Source organism: Nesoenas mayeri, assembly GCF_963082525.1.
Source record: "Nesoenas mayeri genome assembly, chromosome: 11".
Taxonomy (NCBI): domain Eukaryota; kingdom Metazoa; phylum Chordata; class Aves; order Columbiformes; family Columbidae; genus Nesoenas; species Nesoenas mayeri.
Window position 1 is genome coordinate 21,333,648 of NC_137563.1, and position 17,403 is coordinate 21,351,050.

The following is a 17,403-nucleotide window of genomic DNA, read 5'->3' on the forward strand; positions in this document are numbered from 1 at the left end:
ATGCTGAACCAGACTGCGCTCAGCGAGTTCATCCTCTTGGGTCTCACTGATATCCAGGGGCTGCAGCACTTTTTCTTCATCTTCTTCCTGTTTCTCTACTCGACCAGTCTTCTGGGAAATGGTGCCATTGTGATCATGGTGATAGCTGAGCCCCGTCTTCACACACCAATGTACTTCTTCCTGGGGAACTTGTCCTGCCTGGACATTGTCTTCTCCACAGTCACTGTTCCCAAGATGTTGACTGGCCTTCTCTTTGGACATCAGCCCATCTCTTTTGGTGGGTGCTTGGCCCAGATCCACTTCTTCCACTTCCTGGGCAGCACTGAGGCTGTGCTACTGGCCACCATGGCCTATGACCGCTATGTGGCCATCTGCAATCCTTTGCGCTACACCCTTGTCATGAGCCCCCAGACTTGTCTGCTGCTGGCCACGGCCAGCTGGTCCATTGGTTTTGTGCATGCCATGATACACTCAGTCATGACCTCTCAGCTGACTTTCTGTGGCCACAACCACATTCATCACTTCTTCTGTGACATCAAGCCACTGTTGAATTTGGCTTGTAGTAGTACCAGCCTCAACATGACCCTCCTCAATGTCATTACCACAACTGTTGCACTAGGCTCCTTTGCTCTCATAGTCCTCTCCTACCTCTACATCATCTGCTTCACCTTCCATAAAGTCCGGTCCCAGGAAGGAAGATGGAAGCCCTTCTCCACCTGTGCCTCCCACCTCACCGTTGTGGCACTGTTGTACATACCAGTGCTCTTCAATTATACACCACCCTCGTCAGGAAGGTCCCTTCAAAGGGATGTGCAAGTGTCTCTCCTGTACAGTGCTGTCACCCCAGCTCTGAACTCCTTGATCTACACTCTTAGGAACCACGAGATGAGAACTGCCCTGAAAAAATTGCTAGGGAAAAAACCACGTAATGTGACTAAAACAAGGACAAGTCTCAGAATGTAGTTTACTCCACCTCTCCTGTTTCTCAGAGAGCTCAGGACACTGTGTTGCAAGAAACTGGAAAACGACAGATTATCTCATGTAGTTTAACACGTTAAGAAGGTAATTGTGTAGATCTAAATCAAAGTTGAGATATTAATGGACTTGATGCTCCTTCCATCATATTTAGATGCAATGTGTATGGTAGCCCATGTGGTCTCCGGCTTCTAATACAGATGCATTTGTGCCTCTTACAGGACTTGAGGCAGAGCTGAAAGTCCCATGCAGGTGTCCTAGATGTCTAAGATATGAAATTACTTAACAACTTTGTTAAGGCAGCTGAATGACCCTGTGGTCATTCAGAGCTCCTGTATAGCTGAAGAGAGTTAGCAAGTGTTATGTTTTGTGTGGACATAACTTGAGCATGATATTGTCAACATTTGACTTGAGTCAGCCCCCTGGAGGGATCTGGTGAACGGTGAAAGAATTGATCTGTATTTGCATGGACTACTACAAACATGTTAAATGTCCTTGAGTATCCTACCATGACTTTGCCTGTGGATCCAGAACTGGACACGTCTGTTGCAGTTTCTTTGTCACAGTCCATGCCTCTGAATTAAGGAGATTTCGAAGAGCACTAGATATCTATTTGTACTTGGGTACCAAATCCCAACCTTAGTGTGGAGTGCAGCAGTTTATAAGGGCTTCATTTTTATATTCTGTGTGTCTTTACATAGACATTCAGCACCTTCAGTCTTAGCCTGGATTACAGTTCCATGTCATGGAATCGTATCATAGAATCATAGAATCGTTTCAGTTGGAAGAGACCCTCAGCATCACCGAGTCCAACCATAACCCAGCTCTAGCACTAAACCATGTCCCTAAGAACCTTCTCTAAACACCTTTGATACCCCTTTCAGGTATAGTGACTCCCCACTGCCCTGGGCAGCCTGTTCCAATAGCTGAAAACCCTTTCCAGGAAGAATTTTTTTCTAATATCCAATCTAAACCTCCCCTGGTCAACTTGAGGCCATTTCCTCTTGTCCAATCACTTGCAACTTGGGAGAAGAGACCAACCCCCTCCATTCTCCAGCCTCCTTTCAGGCAGTTGTAGATAGCAGTAAGGTCTCCCCTCAGCCTCCTTTTCTTGAGGCTAAACAGACCTTGTTCCCTCAACCACTCCTCATCACACTTGTGCTCCAGCCCCTCACCAGCTTCATCACCTCCTCTGCACTCTCTCCAGTACTTCAATATCCCTCTTATGATGAGGGGCCCAAAACTGAACACACTGTTCAAGGTGAGACCTCTCCAGCACCGAGTGCAGTGGCACAACTCCTCTAGTCCACCTGGACACCCTGCTGGCTCATGTTCAGTCGGCTGTCAATCAACACTCCCAGATCCCTTTCTGCCAGGCAGCTTTTCAGCCACTCTTCCCTGAGCCTGCAGTGTTCATGGGGATGTTGTGACCCAAGTGCAGGCCCCAGCATTTGGCCTTGGTGAACCTCAAAAAACTGGCCTCTGCCCAGTGATCCAGCTGGTCCAGATGCCTGTACATGGCCTTCCCACCTGCCAGTAGATCAACACTCCCACTCAATTTGGTGTCATCTTCAAACTTAGTGAGAGTGCACCCAATCCCCTCACTCAGTTTATTGAAAACAAGATTAAACAAAACTGGGCCCAGTACAGAGCCCTGGGGACACCACTCATATCCAGCCACCAACTGGATTTGGCTCCTCTCACCACAACTCTTTGGGCCCGGCCATCCAGCCAGTTCTTTACCCATTGCAGATACACCATCCAGGCCATGAGCTGTAGATTCTCCAGGAGATGCTGTGGGATATGGTGTCAAAGGCCTTACTAAAATCTAACTACACAACAACCACAGCCTTTCCCTCATCTACTACATGGGTCATCTTGTCGTACAAGGAGATCAGGTTGGTCAAACAGGACCTGCCTTTCATAAACCCATGTTGACTGGGCCTGATCTTATGGTTCTCTTCTATGTGCTATGTGATACTACCCAAGATCATCTGCTCCATGACCTTTCCTAGCACCAAGATTAGACTGACAGGTCTGTAGATCCTCGAGTTCTCCTTACGGCCCTTCTTGTACGTGGGCATCACATTAGCCAACTTCCAGTCAACTGGGACCTTCCCAGTTAGCCAAGATTGCTGATAGATGATGGAAAGTGGCTCAGTGATCACCTCCGCCAGGTCCCTCAGCACCCTTGGGTGTATCTCATCTGACTCAATAGACTTGTGCATGTCCAAGCAGTGTAGAAGGATGCTAATCATTTATCCTTGGATTACTGGATTTTGATTCTGCTCCCCATGCCTGTCTTCTGGCTCAGGGGGCTGGGTACCTGAAGCACAAGTGTTCTGACTATTTAAGAATGAGGCAAAGATGGCATTTAATACCTCAGCCTTTCCCTCATCTTCTGTCAATTTGTTTCCCTCTGTATCCATCTGGGGATGAAGATTCCCCTTAACGCTCCTTATGTTGCTGACATATTTATCTTTCTGCCTTTTACAGTGGTGAACAGGCCCGTATCTTGACAAAATGGAGTGCAACAGACTTATCACAGAATCCCGGAATGTTAGTAATTGGAAGGGCCCTGGAAAGCTCATGCAGTGCAATCCCCCCATGGAGCAGGAACACCCAGATGAGGTTACACAGGAAGGTGTCCAGGCAGGTTGGAATGTCTGCACAGAAGGAGACTCCACAACCCCCCTGGGCAGCCCGGGCCAGGCTCTGCCACCCTCACCCCAAACAAGTTGCTTCTCAGATTTCAGTGGAACCTCCTGTGTTCCAGTTTGCACCCATTGCCCCTTGTCCTGTCCCTGGTTGTCACCAGAAGAGCCTGGCTCCATCCTCCTGACACTGTCCCTTTCCATATTGATAACCATTAATGAGGTCACCCCCGTAGTATCCTCTTCTCCAAGCTAAAACTTTTAGGTTTAACCAATCAGTTAACAGGGAATGTTGGTGGGGACATATAAGAAGATGTTGCTGGCTGAATATGAAAGGCAGATGGCAAATCTTGTATGCTCCAAGTACCTCAGTCAATGGGGAAAGGAGGAGGAATCACCTGTGGCTGGGATTAGGGTAAATACGGGGCTGTGTCTTCCCACACTTTTGAGAGACCCCATAGAGACTCCAGTGGCCTTTATTTATCAGTGTCCTCCAGGCTGAACAAACCCAGTGACTTTAGCTGCTCTTCATTTGGCTTCCTCTCCAAACCCTTCACCAACTTTTTAGCCTTCTTCTGCACACTCTCTAGTAGCTTCATGTCTTCTTTATCCCATGGCACCCAGCCCTGCACACAGTGTCTCAGGTGAGGCGGCTCCAGTGCAGAGCAGAGCGGGACAGTCCCCTCCCTCACCCGCTGGCCATGCTGTGCTGGATGCACTCCAGGGTACGGTTGGACCTCTTGGCTGCCAGGGCACACTCTTGGCTCATGTCCAACTTGCTGTCGAACAGAACCCCCAGATCCTTCTCCGTGGAGCTGCTCTCCAGCATCTGGTCCCCCAGTCTGTATGTACAGCGAGGGTTGCCGAAGAGGGGAGAAGGACAAAGCAAGGCCCTTGCGCTTGCCAGCCCGAGTGCGGGGGCACTGAGGTTTGCAGGGAGAGCTCGATGCAGCCTGGTGATGGGTGCAGGGAAGAGGAGGGCAGGAGGTCTGAGCAGCAGCGCTGGTGCTGGCAGGTCCAGGCAGCGTCAGGCAGGGCTGGGGAGGTCCCTGCAGAGCTGCTGGGGGGAGCAGAGTGGCGCAGCGGGAGCGTGCTGGGCCCATAACCCAGAGGTCGATGGATCGAAACCATCCTCTGCTACTTGATTTTGGCCTCGCTCCAGCCCCACCAGACACTGCCTCTCCCTTGCAGCGTCCACCAGCTGCTCCCTGCACTGCTGCCCTCCTGCCCTCTGGACACCCAGGGCTGCCCAGGGCTGTCCCACAGCCTCAGCCCCCTCTCTCTGACACTGACACCTTCTCCTGTACTTTCTCTGCAGGAACAACTTCCAAAGTGCCCATCAGCAAGGCAGAGGAGGCTGCGAAGCAGCAGCCAGAGCACAGCACAAAGTTTCCCCCAGCAGGCAAGGGATGTCCTGGGGACACTGCTGTTTCTCCCTTCCCACCAGGCAGCTCAGTCCCCACCTTTCCAGACACAAGAGCGGACCATCAGGGTTCTGCAGCTGGGGCACCCAGCCCTGCACACAGTGTCTCAGGTGAGGCGGCTCCAGTGCAGAGCAGAGCGGGACAGTCCCCTCCCTCACCTGACTGGCCATGCTGTGCTGTGCTCAGCTCTGCAGTGCACCTGCTGCGCCATAAAGCTGAGCCATCAGCAATGTGTGTGGCCCCTCTGTAAAGACATATTCGAGAAAGGGCAGAAAAAGCCAGGCTGAGAGAGGAGGAAGGAACAAAAAGAGTGGGAAAGGGCGGAGAGAAGATGCATCCTGCTCGTGCATGTAAAGGAGCCTGGTGTGAAGGAGTCTGGAACAGCTTTAGGAGATGAACGCCATTCTCACTGAGGGAGAGGCCACATTGGGACTGAAGGGAACAGTGTGTCCTGGAAGAAAGGACCAGGGTTTGAAGTCAGCCAAGACAATCCTAGCAGAGGAAAGCAGTCCGGACCATGCAGGGTCTCCAACATCAGGGTGAAGGGAAGCAGCAGCAGAGAGCACAAGTACAAGCATCAAACCACCCATCTCTGGGCTATCAATGCACTCTGTGAGGGGCAATGCTGAAGAGCGTAAGCTGGAAACTTCATAACCAGGTCTTATGAACAGAAAGAGATATTCTCAGGGCTTAGCAGCCTGTGTCTTGTGACAGAAGGCATGTCAGGCTTGTGCAAAAAGCTCTGGAATTCCCTTGAAAAGCCCTGTGAGTGGTGGGTGCCTGGTGGGCCTGGAGGAATGGAGTTTGTACTTGGTGATGGCCAGGGAACTGGAGAGAGTGCCAGGCTCACCTAGGACCATATGGCTGCACTAGGGTGCGACAACAGCTGTTCAGCAGGTCCCATGGTGTAATGGTGAGCACTCTGGACTCTGAATCCAGCGATCTGAGTTCAAATCTCAGTGGGACCTCAAGTTTTAGCTCTCTCAGAGCTTTCCTCAGCATGCACACACCTCCACAGCCCTGCTGTTGGGTCACTTTAATGCATTCCCATCAGCCCTCCTCCCCTGTGCTCCCAGCCCTGGGACTGGCACCTGTGCCCCTTCTCCTGCCCTCTGCCCAACAAACCTCTGCAGCTTTCCCGAGCTCTGGCCCTGCCCTGTCTCAGCTCCCTTGTTCCTGATGGCTGCTTCTGGATGGGGGATCCAGCAGCGGCTCAGCAAATCACACAAGAGCTGAGGTGCAGACCATGCAGGCCAAGCCTGGCTCAAAGCAGGGTCAAGAAAAGGAGGGTGTTGAGGGCCTTGTCTGGTTGGCTGTTGGACATTTTCTAAGATGGAGAATCTACAGCCTTGCTGGGAACCTTTTCCCCATCTTGACCACCACTGTTTCTGGCATAAAGTTGATTTCCTCTCCTGTCCGTTGCTTCTGGTGTCCTGTTAGGGAATTCCACCCACCCTGGCACTGTTTCTGCATGGGGTCACAGTCATTGTCATGGGAAAGAGCAGGTTCTCTGTCTTTCTTGCACAGCGGTTGAACAACTGACAGAGGAGGAGGACAAACCACCATGAGTCTCCAGCTATGCTGCACAAAGTCTTTAATGAAAAGGAGGAAATGCAGTGGCACAGAACAGAGACCAAGAAACACATCTGCAAGGTTCAGGGCAACACAGAGAACAGCCCATTTCCCAAGGACAGGCTGGAAACACAAAGTGTTTGCCTTTCCCCATTGTCCTCCACCTGCTGGCAATCCCAGCCCAGCAAGAGCAGTGCCTGACTCCAGCACCCTCCCCCAGCACCAGGAGGTTCAGCAAAGCAGAAGAGAACGAGCCCTTTCTCAAGGAGCTCAGAGCAAAGCAGAGCCAGAGGAGGCACAGCGAGGCCTGACGTGCAGCCAGGAGCCGTGGGCACAGGTCCCTCCTGCCAGCTGGTGTGAGGACACCCAGCCCATCTGCAAGGCCTGGCCACACTCCTGCTGTGCCGTCCCCATCATTCTTCCTGCTCCAGAAGGGACGATGCAGCAGGTTCAGCAGTTCAGACGGCAGCGGGGGGGAGGCAGACACAGCCCTGACCCCCCCAGACCAAGGGAGCCCCCAGAAGAGATGGGAACCCCCCCAGTGCTGAGGGAGCTCCCAACAGCAGCTGACAGAGAGGATCCCACAACTGTGTTCTGAGGGAAAGAAGTGAGGATGGGGCCCGGCAGGGTCACCACCACTGGAGAGGCCTCAATGGCCACCGTTGAGTCACCACAGCGGGCGACACAGGGCTCACTGCAGCTGCTTGCAAGTGGGGTTGGGCCAGAGGAACCACAAGGTGGTGGGATACAGGGTCTGAAGCAAGACATCTCTGGGTGAGGGAGGCAAAGCTGAAACACAGAGCACAGAGACAACACAATTTCAGTCTGTCTGTCTTGTCCTCACTTCTCTCTGCAGATGCACTTCACTGTCCTCCACCGGCCTTGTAACTATGAGCACAGAAATTGCCTCCAGCTCATCTTGCTGCCATGTACAACAGGCGTAACATCTCAGCTTAGAGCTAGATTTGAACATCTATGACCAAAGAAGTGCCTAACTGATTGCTGATGTCACAAGGACCTCCTCGTGCATTACCCAGTGCAAAAGCCCAGATGGAGGTTGATGCAACTACTCCAGCACAAATGGGCTGCGTGGAACAAGGGTCTCAGAAATTAGCTCTGGAGAACACACTGTGTGCACAGAGCTGCCATGGCCCTCACTGTGCTCTCTGAGTTGCATGGTCCAGAAAGGCTGAACCACTTTTGGGACAGGACCCAGCTCAATGGATTTAAAGCTCCTGTGGAGAGCCTGATCATACTCCATCTCCAGAACAGGCAGTGCTGCATGGAAGGAGGCACTGGATGCACTTGGCCATTTGGTTAGAGACCATCTCTCTAAAGCAGAAATTCTGCTCAACAGATCTCCCTGCAGCTGAGCCTGAAAGAACCTCCCTCTTCCCAGCTCTCCCCAGCCAGCCCATCAGAAGGGAAAGAGGTGGCAGCCCTTCAACAGTTCTTTTGCTGTGCATGTGTGGGCAGCCCAAGGATCCAGCTGAGTAGCCACCATGACAGCAGTTCAGCCCATGGGGAGAGATGGAGTGCACAGAGGCTTACCTCGTTCCTGGAGGAAAGGGAGGCAAGAGAGGAGGATGCAGAGCCTGGAGCTGCCCAGGCTTTTATGCTGTGGCCTAGTGCTCTGTGGGGTCACAAACATTCCTTGCTCATGAAGCATCTAAACACATAGTAACTGTTGCTTGATGAGTCTTCGCTGGTGCTTAATTACTTGGTCCTTTCATCCCAAGTGTTGTGTTCCTTTTTCATACTGCTGGACACCAAAATAATCAATGTGTGCCCCAGCTTCATAAGACAACTTATTTCTGAGGTCTAAGTCTAGTATTCAGGTCGATTTTTTGGTGTTTTTTTTGGTGATATGGACTGTCACATTGCCTTCTTAATGGTGAGTACAACCACCACTCATGGTGAAGTTCTACTTTAAAGGATACGTCAAGTCAACTCTCCAATGTTTTCAGTGCAGACACACAGGCTAAACCTGAGCCACATTTCTCCCCACAGGTCGTTGTAGACACGGAGGACACTGAGTAAGTTGTAAGAGAATGTTGAGACTGTGCAATCTCATACATGAGAAGAGATGCACCTCTACAGGGATGTGGCAAAGCTGAACAGCAAGGAAAAACCATTTGGGGCTGGAGGGAAGTCCCTTGTGGGTTGGAATGACAGCCACGATGACCTTGTTCATGTTCAGGAGGATGCAGAGCCTGGAGCTGCCCAGGCTTTTATGCTGTGGCCTATTGCCCCGTGGGGTCACAAACATTACTTGCTCATGAAGCATCTAAGCTCCCATTAGTTGTTGCTTGCCAAAGCCTTGCTGGTGATTGAGTCCCTGCCCCTTTCATCTGAAATATTTTGCTCCCACTTCATAATAACTGGAATGAGCAGTGAATCACAGAATGGGTTTTGATTCTAAAGGACCTTAAGTATAATTTTATTCTACCCCCCCTCACGTGGACAAGGACACCTTCCACGAGAAAAGGTTTCTCAAAGGCCCTTCCACCCAAGCTTTGAAGACTTCCAAGATGGGGCAATCACAGCTTCTATGGACGACCTGTTCCAGTGTCTCACCACCATCACAGGGAAGAGTTTCTTTCCAATATCTAATCTACATCTAACCTTTTTCGTTTTAAAACATTGCCTCTCTTCTTGTCACTGCACTCCCTGACAAAGTGTCCCTCCCTATCTTTCTTGAGGTCTCTAAAGAGTCTTCCATTCTCTAGCATAAAAAACCCCAAATCTCTCATCCCTTCCTCCTAGGGGATGTGCCCAGACCCCTGATCATCTGTGTGTACTACTCTGGACCCAACTGAGGAGGTCCATGTCTTTCCTATGTTGGAGGCGCTACTTCTAAACACTGTACTCCAGGTGGAGTCTCATGGGGCAGAGTAGATGGGCACAATCACCTCCTCTGACTTTCAGGCCACCCTTCTTCTGATACAGCCCAGGATACAACTGGCTTTCTGGGCTGCAAGCATGCATTGGCAGCTCATATTCAGTTCTTCATCCACCAATATGCCCAAATCCTCCATCACTGGACTGCTCTCTATTCACTCATGGCACAGCCCATATCCATGTTTGGAATTGCCCTGATCCGGGTGCAGGACTTTGCATATGGCCTTGTTGAACTTCATGAGGTTCACCTGGACCCCCTCTCTAGCCTGTCAAGGTCCCTCTGGCTGGCATCCCTTCCCTCTAGAGTAACAACCATGTCACTCAACTTGGTCCCATCTGCAAGCTTGTTGAGGGTGAACTCAATCCCACTGTCTATGTTCTCAGCAAAGATTTTTAATAATACTGGTCCCAGTACAGACCCTTGAGGGACACCACTGATCATTGGTCTTCACCCAGACTTCAAGACGTTGACTGCAACTCTTTGAGTGTGGCCACTCAGCCAATGTGTAGAAGGCCGATAAGTTTCTCAGGCACAATTTGCCATGACAGCCATGTTGGCTGTCACCAATCACCTTTGTTTCCATGTTCCTTAGACTAGTTTACAGGAGGATCTTCCTTATGGTCTTGCTGGGCAAAGAGGTGAGACTGATCAGGCTGCAGTTCCCTCAGTCTTCCTTTCTACACTTTTTAAAAGTGGGGCTTATGTTTTCACTTTTCCAGAAATTTCACTAACCTGCCATAGCTCTTCAAATTTAATCGCTATTGGCTTTGAAACTTCATCTGCCAATTCCTTCAGGATCCTTGGACGCATCTCATCAAGTCCCATGGAGTTGTGCACATTCACGTTTGTTATATGGGCTGATCTCCTGTGATGACTGGTACTTCATTCTCCCAGGTCCTGCCTTTGGATTCCATTAATTTGGTGTTGTGGCTAAGACACTTGCCAGTGAAGAATGTGACAAAAAAGTTGTTGAGTATATCTACCTCTTGCATGTCAGTTGTAGTCATACTACCCCAGTCTTGACCCCTTGGATAAATTTTTCTGCATTAGTAAACAACAGGTCCAGTAGTGCCTCTCCTCTCGATGGAGTTTCCATCACCTGTAATTAAAAGTTGTCCTCAGCACATTCCAGTAGTTTCCTGGACTGCTTGCGGTTTGCCGTACCACTTTTCCAGCAGATGTCTGGGTAGCTGAAGCCCCCTATCAGGATCAGCACTTGGTGACTGTGATATGTTGAAACAATTCTTCTGTTTCCCACATTTGTAAGGTAAATAAACTCTGAGGTCTCAGCTTGTGTGCAGCCAGATTTTAAGTGGGTTTGTGTCTCATGAATTGCCTTTGTCACATTGCCCTCTTCCTGGTGAGCATAAACACGAGCCACGGTGAAATGCATCTATGATGGACACCTTGAGTTAGCTGTTGGGTGCTTTTAGTGCAGATATTCAAGCAAAACCTAGGGAACATTTCTACAATGGGTCATTGCAGACACACAGGAGAGAGCAAGTAGGTTCAAGACTGCACAATCTTGTACAGGAGAATAGATGCTGTTCTGCAGGGATGTTGCAAAGCTCAGTAGCAAAGAAGGATCATTGTGGGCTGGAGGGAAACCCCTTGCAAGCAAGACTGAGGGCCACAAGGCCCTTAAATACTCGTATCAGTCTCTGCCACAGCTTGTTTAATCGGCCCATGAGCCCAGGGAACAAAAGGCAGATTAATAATAATGAAGAGCAGACCAGAGGGTCAAGCCGGTCTCTTTCAAGTAACCTCTCCATGAGATCTCCATAGCCACATCCCTAGATAACCAGGCCCTCATGTTTCTTCCACCCAGGGATCTAGGCTCAGATCGGGAAGTGAAGAACCTTTTGAAAAGAAGCAAATCAACACATAGGAGGGTGATCACAGAGAAGCCCATGCCCATCTCTGAAAGACACCCACACCTAAATTGGCTTGATTTGCTCAGAAAGAGCATCCCATACCCCAGAGGTCTGCATGGCCTGATTTTGCAGAGAGGTTCAGGGCAGAGAGCCAAAAGCTCATGGCCTTTTTTCTTGGTCACAGATGGGGTGACCCATTCCATACATTTCAGACTACAAAGGGACATTGGATCAGTCTCACAGAGCACCTGGGAGTCATCATGATGTGGTAGAGTTGGGAAAAACCCTGAGCTCCTGGCAAACGTGAGTCATCATGCTGTTTACTCCAGCGGACAAAGTGCCCCAGCCTCAGGCATGTCAGAGATACCAGAGTCATAGCCTCATTCCTCTGAAAGTTCTGCTTTCCTCAAAGGCATTTCCACACCTTTTAGCATCATTCCTGAATCAACCGGTGCTTCTATGCAGCCTTGTGCTGCTGACGACTTCCAAGGCCTTGCTGTTTGTTTGCTGCTCTTGAGACTCCATGCTCTTCCAAATAATGATGGTTAGAAGGGACCTGAGGAGGTCCTCTTGGGCAATCTCCTGCTCTGAGCAGACAAAGCTTCCCACTTACCTCAGGAAGCTCTGGGCCTTGTCCTGTTGACTTCTGAACTCTGCCACCATTGGAGAAGTCACTGTCTCTAGGACATCCAGGGCTGCACTGTGCCCCTTGTGGGCCACCAGGAGATGGCAGTGAGGGTGCCAGCATTGTTTAGCAGTTACAGAGAAAGGTCTGGGGAGATGAGATGAATAGATTTTTTTCATGTGGTCAGTGTAAAGACAACTCAGGGGTGGCCACTTCTCTTTCTCCTCAGTCTGGTTGTTCCATCCCTCATTTGAAACCCACCGATATCTAGGTTTGATCTGAATGAGCCAAGAAATCTGATTGTGCTCCATGAAGACCATGAGTGCTGGATGTATGAATGCCACCTGGTCTGCATTTCACTTTCATGCCATTGAGTAGAAGAACCCCCTTCTGGGCAGCAGGTGTGACAGGAAGAAGAGGGAAAGTCTGTAGAAGCAGAACTTTCACTCTAAATCCTGGAAGGAGCCTGCACTCCTAATCCTTCTATTTACTTCCCATCCACCTCCAGACCTCATCCCATAACCCTGGGATCTTCTGGAGAGAAGTACTGGCAGAGGAACAGACAGAACGTGAGGGCTGGAGCACGTGGTGTATAGGGTAAGTCTCAGGTTACTAGGGTTGTGGAGTCTAGTGAAAATGAGCAAAGTGGAGAGCAGGAGATGCATGTAACTGCAAAAGGGTAAGAGGCCTTAAGCTGTTGAGTTATCAGGGAATTTGGGCTGCTCGGAGCAGTTCATTGGAGCAGAGGACCTCCAGACACCCATTCCAACTGTTGTACTTCTCAGGTATGCTGAATCAAAGAGTGACTTTGGTTGGAAGAGACCCTCAAGAAAATCAAGTCCAGCCGTTGACCTAACGCTGTCACATGAGTCCTTGAGCAGCCAGCAAAAGGTCATGCCTTGAACACAGCAACAGTTCAAGATCACGTAGAAGCACCAATGGCTTCATGAGGCTATCAGCTCTGGTATCACCGGTGCACGTGAGGCCAGGACAACATGTCCACTGAAATTCACAGCAATGACTCATGTTTGATGGCAGCTCAGGGTTTTTCCCAGGTACTCTAGGAGTCTGATGCAATGTTGCTTTGTAGTCTGAAATGTATGGAATGGGCCATGCCACTCCTGACTCAAGAAAAATGGCCATGAGCATTTGGTTCCTTGCCCTGCACTTGTCCTCATAAGCCGGCCATGCAAGCCTTTGGGCTCTGGGGTTCCTTGCAGAGCAAATTAGGTCCATTTGGGTGTGGGTCCCTTTCAAGAAAGGACAAGGGCATCTCTTTAATCACAAAACCTGGATGTGGTACAGCCTGATGAACATGAACAAGGTCATCGTGGCTGTCATTCCAACCCACAAGGGACTTCCCTCCAGTCCCAAATGGTTTTTCCATAGAAATCACTCCAGTAAAATCAGCATCTATTATTCCCAGTAAAACAAAAACTCCTTTTCTGGATGTAGAAGATCTCCCCAGCAGTAGCGCCCTCAACCCCCGACCCAAAGGTCTGTGCCTTTCAGTAGGAAAGCAGCAAACCTGGGAATCACCAGAGTTGTCTCTACTGCTGTTGAGACATCCACTCCTGCACTCCCTGAGGGGGCGGTGGCGCTGCTGTCCAAACAGCCTGCCTGTGAGGGTTGCTGTTTTGTGTCATGGCGCTGCCCCTCCCCACGCTCAGTGATTCCTTTCCCAAAGGTCTACCATGCTTAGTAAATTTTGATCTGCAATCCACAGCCTTGTGTCCAAGCTTTTGACAAGTACAGACAACTGTGTTGGCGCTACCAGATTCCTTCGTCAGTTGTCTCGGCTTACTTGCTTTGCGCTGCACTCTTATGTGACCTGATCTTCCACAATTATAACACAAAGGTCCTGATTCCTGTTTACCTTTTTGAATTAATGGCTTTATGGCTGCTGCAAAAGCATTAGCCATATAACCACCGTGCTCTTCTGGTGTACCCACCCTTGAACATGCCTCTAGCATATCAACTAAAGTAGAATTCTTTGGCATCGCCTGTAAAATACATTTACAAGCAGGATTAACATTGTCCACTGCTAAAGTCACAAGCAGTGATTCACGAACCGGATCAGTTAACTGTGACCTTTCCAATACTTCACGTAAATGCTCTAAAAATGCTGTGTAGGACTCATTTTGACCCTGTTTAACAGTAGTATATGGAGGTATAACTTTTCCATCTTCAGGTAGTGTTTTTAGTGCTTCTCTAGCTAAGTTCGTTGACTGAGGTAATATTGGTGCAAGCAATCTAGCTTGTCTTTGTACATCAGCAAAGTCTCCCTGACCTAAGAGCATATCAGCTGTTGCTGTTTTTAATGGATCTCCATCCTCCCTTTCTAGATTTTGTGTTACTGCTTCCTGTACCAAATCATACCAGCGCGTTGGCCACAGTAGCTGCTGAATTGGTGTTAGTATCATTTGCATCAACGTACGCAAATCTGAAGGTGTCATAAGATTAGTAATAAAAATATTGTCAATAAATGCTTGAGTATAAGGCGACTGTAACCCATGTTCTTTTACTGATTTCCTCGCCACATTAATTATTTCCCAAGGAAAAGAAGCCCAGTAATTAGGTTTCTGTTTCCCATCATTCCCTGTACCCCCCAATATCACTGGATACATGGACGGTAAAACTTCCCCCTCAAGCAATGCATTTTTTATAACACCCTGCCACCTCATGGTAGGATTACCACCCACAGCACCCTCCGCAGCTCCCGTACCTCCCACCACCCCCCCAGAATGCTTATCGGAAATGTTCTGTTCCAGTCTATGTATTATCATGTCTTCTCTGTTTGTTTGATCTTCTAAATAAGCTTGTTGAATCTGGTGGTGTTTCTCCAAACCTTCCAGTTTCCGAATAAGCTCTTGGGCCCATTTAGGCTTATCAGGAAACCCGGGATGAATCAGAGGTTCAGGAGTAGGCGGTGTAGATGGCGGCAAAGGAGGATAAAATAGTTTCTTCTTCGTCGAGTCGGTTGGTGTGTTTTGATCAATTTCCATGTTGCCAGTATGCTGGCTCTGTTTTTTCGGTGGTTCTTCTTACAAGGGAGGTGCAGATGGTTCCTCTACCGGCACTTCCTCTGGAACTGAATACTGTGTTGGATCATGAGCAAAAACTTGCAACTTAATCGGCATTTGAGCTGGAAATGCCTGTTTTGAGTCACTAAGCCTCATAACAGTCTTTTCTTCTTTTATAGAACTTAATGCTGCAAATGCGCCTTGTTTAACAGTCTTTTCAGCTTTTAACTGTTTCAGTGTGGTAATTATCAGTTGCCAGGCAGTTACAAGACCAAGAACATATTTTTCTCCGCGACTGATCGCCTCCCACAAAACAGTTCCCACTTTTTCCCAAGTCTCTATTTGAAAAGCTCCTGATGGATCAGCAGGAAATCCATTGTCCCTGCACCAAATTAATAGTCTTTTGAGGTTACTCTCCTCATATTTCACTCCTCTCCTAGAGAGAATATGCGAGAGGAGACGCAGTATTGCTTCTTCTTCTTCAGATATATTCTGCCTCATGTCCTCTCGCCCCTGGCTGCTCACCTCTTTGGCTGTCCGTTGCAACGATATGGGATCCTCTATTCCTCCTCCACCGCTTCTGCAGCCATCATTCAGGAGGCACGCAGCCCGCAGACGGCGTCCCGGTCACGGTCCAGCCACGCCGGCTCCAGCCAGGGCTCGTTCCTCTCAGCAGTCGTCCCCTCACCATAAATTCTCCTTTGGGATCACGTTGGGAGGGTGAAAAATCATGGCCTCCACACAATCCAATGTGAATTTAAGCGAAGCTGTTTATTGCTTGTTACAACTCTCCTTAAGTATCTTTTGACCTGTCCACGTGCTGTCCATGCATCAGAAGGCTGCTTGTAATTGCTCAATAGCTACTGTTCACGTGCTGCAAACTAATAGGTGATTGGATTATACAGTTCTGCACAAGCTCTAATATTAAACAAAATGTATCTATATTATAGCTGACTTGCTGACTCTTTTCTTCACTAGATAGTCTTTCTTTTGTTTTACCCAAGGTTGTACAAAGTCATGTAAGACACGTCGGCTGCTCGACTCTTGCACTCTTGCTGTCTTGCTGGACACGTAGGCCTCAGAGGCCTGTTCAGTTCAATTCCATACAATGCCCATTAACTTCAAGAAAATCACTCAAATAGCCCACATCTGTTCACATCTTACATTGCTACCTTGCATTTTCCAGAGGATTGCAACATATGAAGCTGAGCTGGTTTGACTGAAAATGGGTTAATTGTCTTTGTGCAGTTACAAACTTTTCTTTTTTCATAGCTAGCATGCTCATTATTTGGACTTAATTGAGAACAAGCAGATAACACTCCAGCGCAGAGTTAATGTTTTAAATTGATCTGGTGTGACAGCCAAGGACATTCTGAACACCTTGCTTACAGGTGTGAGGCATCGAGGAAGGGCGACAGAAATAGGGCAGAGCTTGACTGACATTCAGACTGATCAACGAGATTATTCCATCCTGTTGGTGTCACGCTTCAGTACACAAGAGTGGGACCTGCCTGTTGGCTCTTCCACTATAGCTCCTCTTCACTATTTATTTGTGGAAGCTGGGGGAGTGTGGTGTGCTACATTTAATTCATCTTTTTGCTATTTTGCAGAGGCCTTCGGGCTTTTCTGCCATAGCTTAGGTGCTATTTTGGAGATCCCCCAGTAGAGAGGTAACTAAAATAGAACATGCCCTTTGCAAATGTATTTGTGGCCTCTGGCTCTTCTTGCCATGTTCCTGTGTTGGTTCACACAATGCCTAGAGATGCCTTTTCTTAGGCAGCCAAGTCACATTTGTGCTTTAACTGCGAGTATTGTTTAAAATGCCTCACTGTCAGATGTCTAATGCTATTGCATGGATCTGAGTTGTCACACTGGAAAGCATGAAATCTTTCTAAAATCTCTGGAATGCAAGTCCATGGGCAACTGGGTGAAGGTATCACCTCCAGAAATCACACCTGTACCCAGGAGTTTGCCCTCCGTTCTTTGCATCCAGGCCATTATGCAGACAGGTCCGAGTACCCCTTTATTCTGTCCTCAGAAATCCAAAAGGCTGACAAAGCAGGTCTGATGTCCAAGAATGTCTGTGCTTTTCATCTAAGTCTACAAAGGAGTCCAGGAAGCCTGGTGTCTCTTTGGGACGGTAATCTTAGAGGTGCAGGAGCAGGTTGTCCCCGTGTGGTGGAAGGCGAGCGGGCGTGGAAGCAGGCTGCCTTGGCTGAACAGAGAGCTGCGGCTGGAACTTAGGAATAAAAGAGAATTTATAACTTTAGGAAGGAGGGGCAGGCTACTCAAGAGGAATCCAAGAATTCTGTGCGGTTACGCAGGGAGAAAATTAGGAGAGCCAAAGCCCAACT

General features: G+C 49.0%; 1 protein-coding gene across 1 annotated transcript; it reads left to right on the forward strand.

Annotated features, from left to right (window-relative positions):
- LOC308044745 (olfactory receptor 12D2-like) lies at positions 1–15,742 on the forward strand (the record flags this gene model as incomplete). The annotated part of the gene is made up of 3 exons (XM_080351612.1): positions 1–925; positions 14,372–14,459; positions 15,490–15,742. The coding sequence occupies 3 exons, from the start codon at positions 1–3 to the stop codon at positions 15,740–15,742; spliced, it is 1,266 nt and encodes a 421-aa protein (XP_080207738.1).
- Between the last annotated feature and the right edge of the window lie 1,661 nt (positions 15,743–17,403).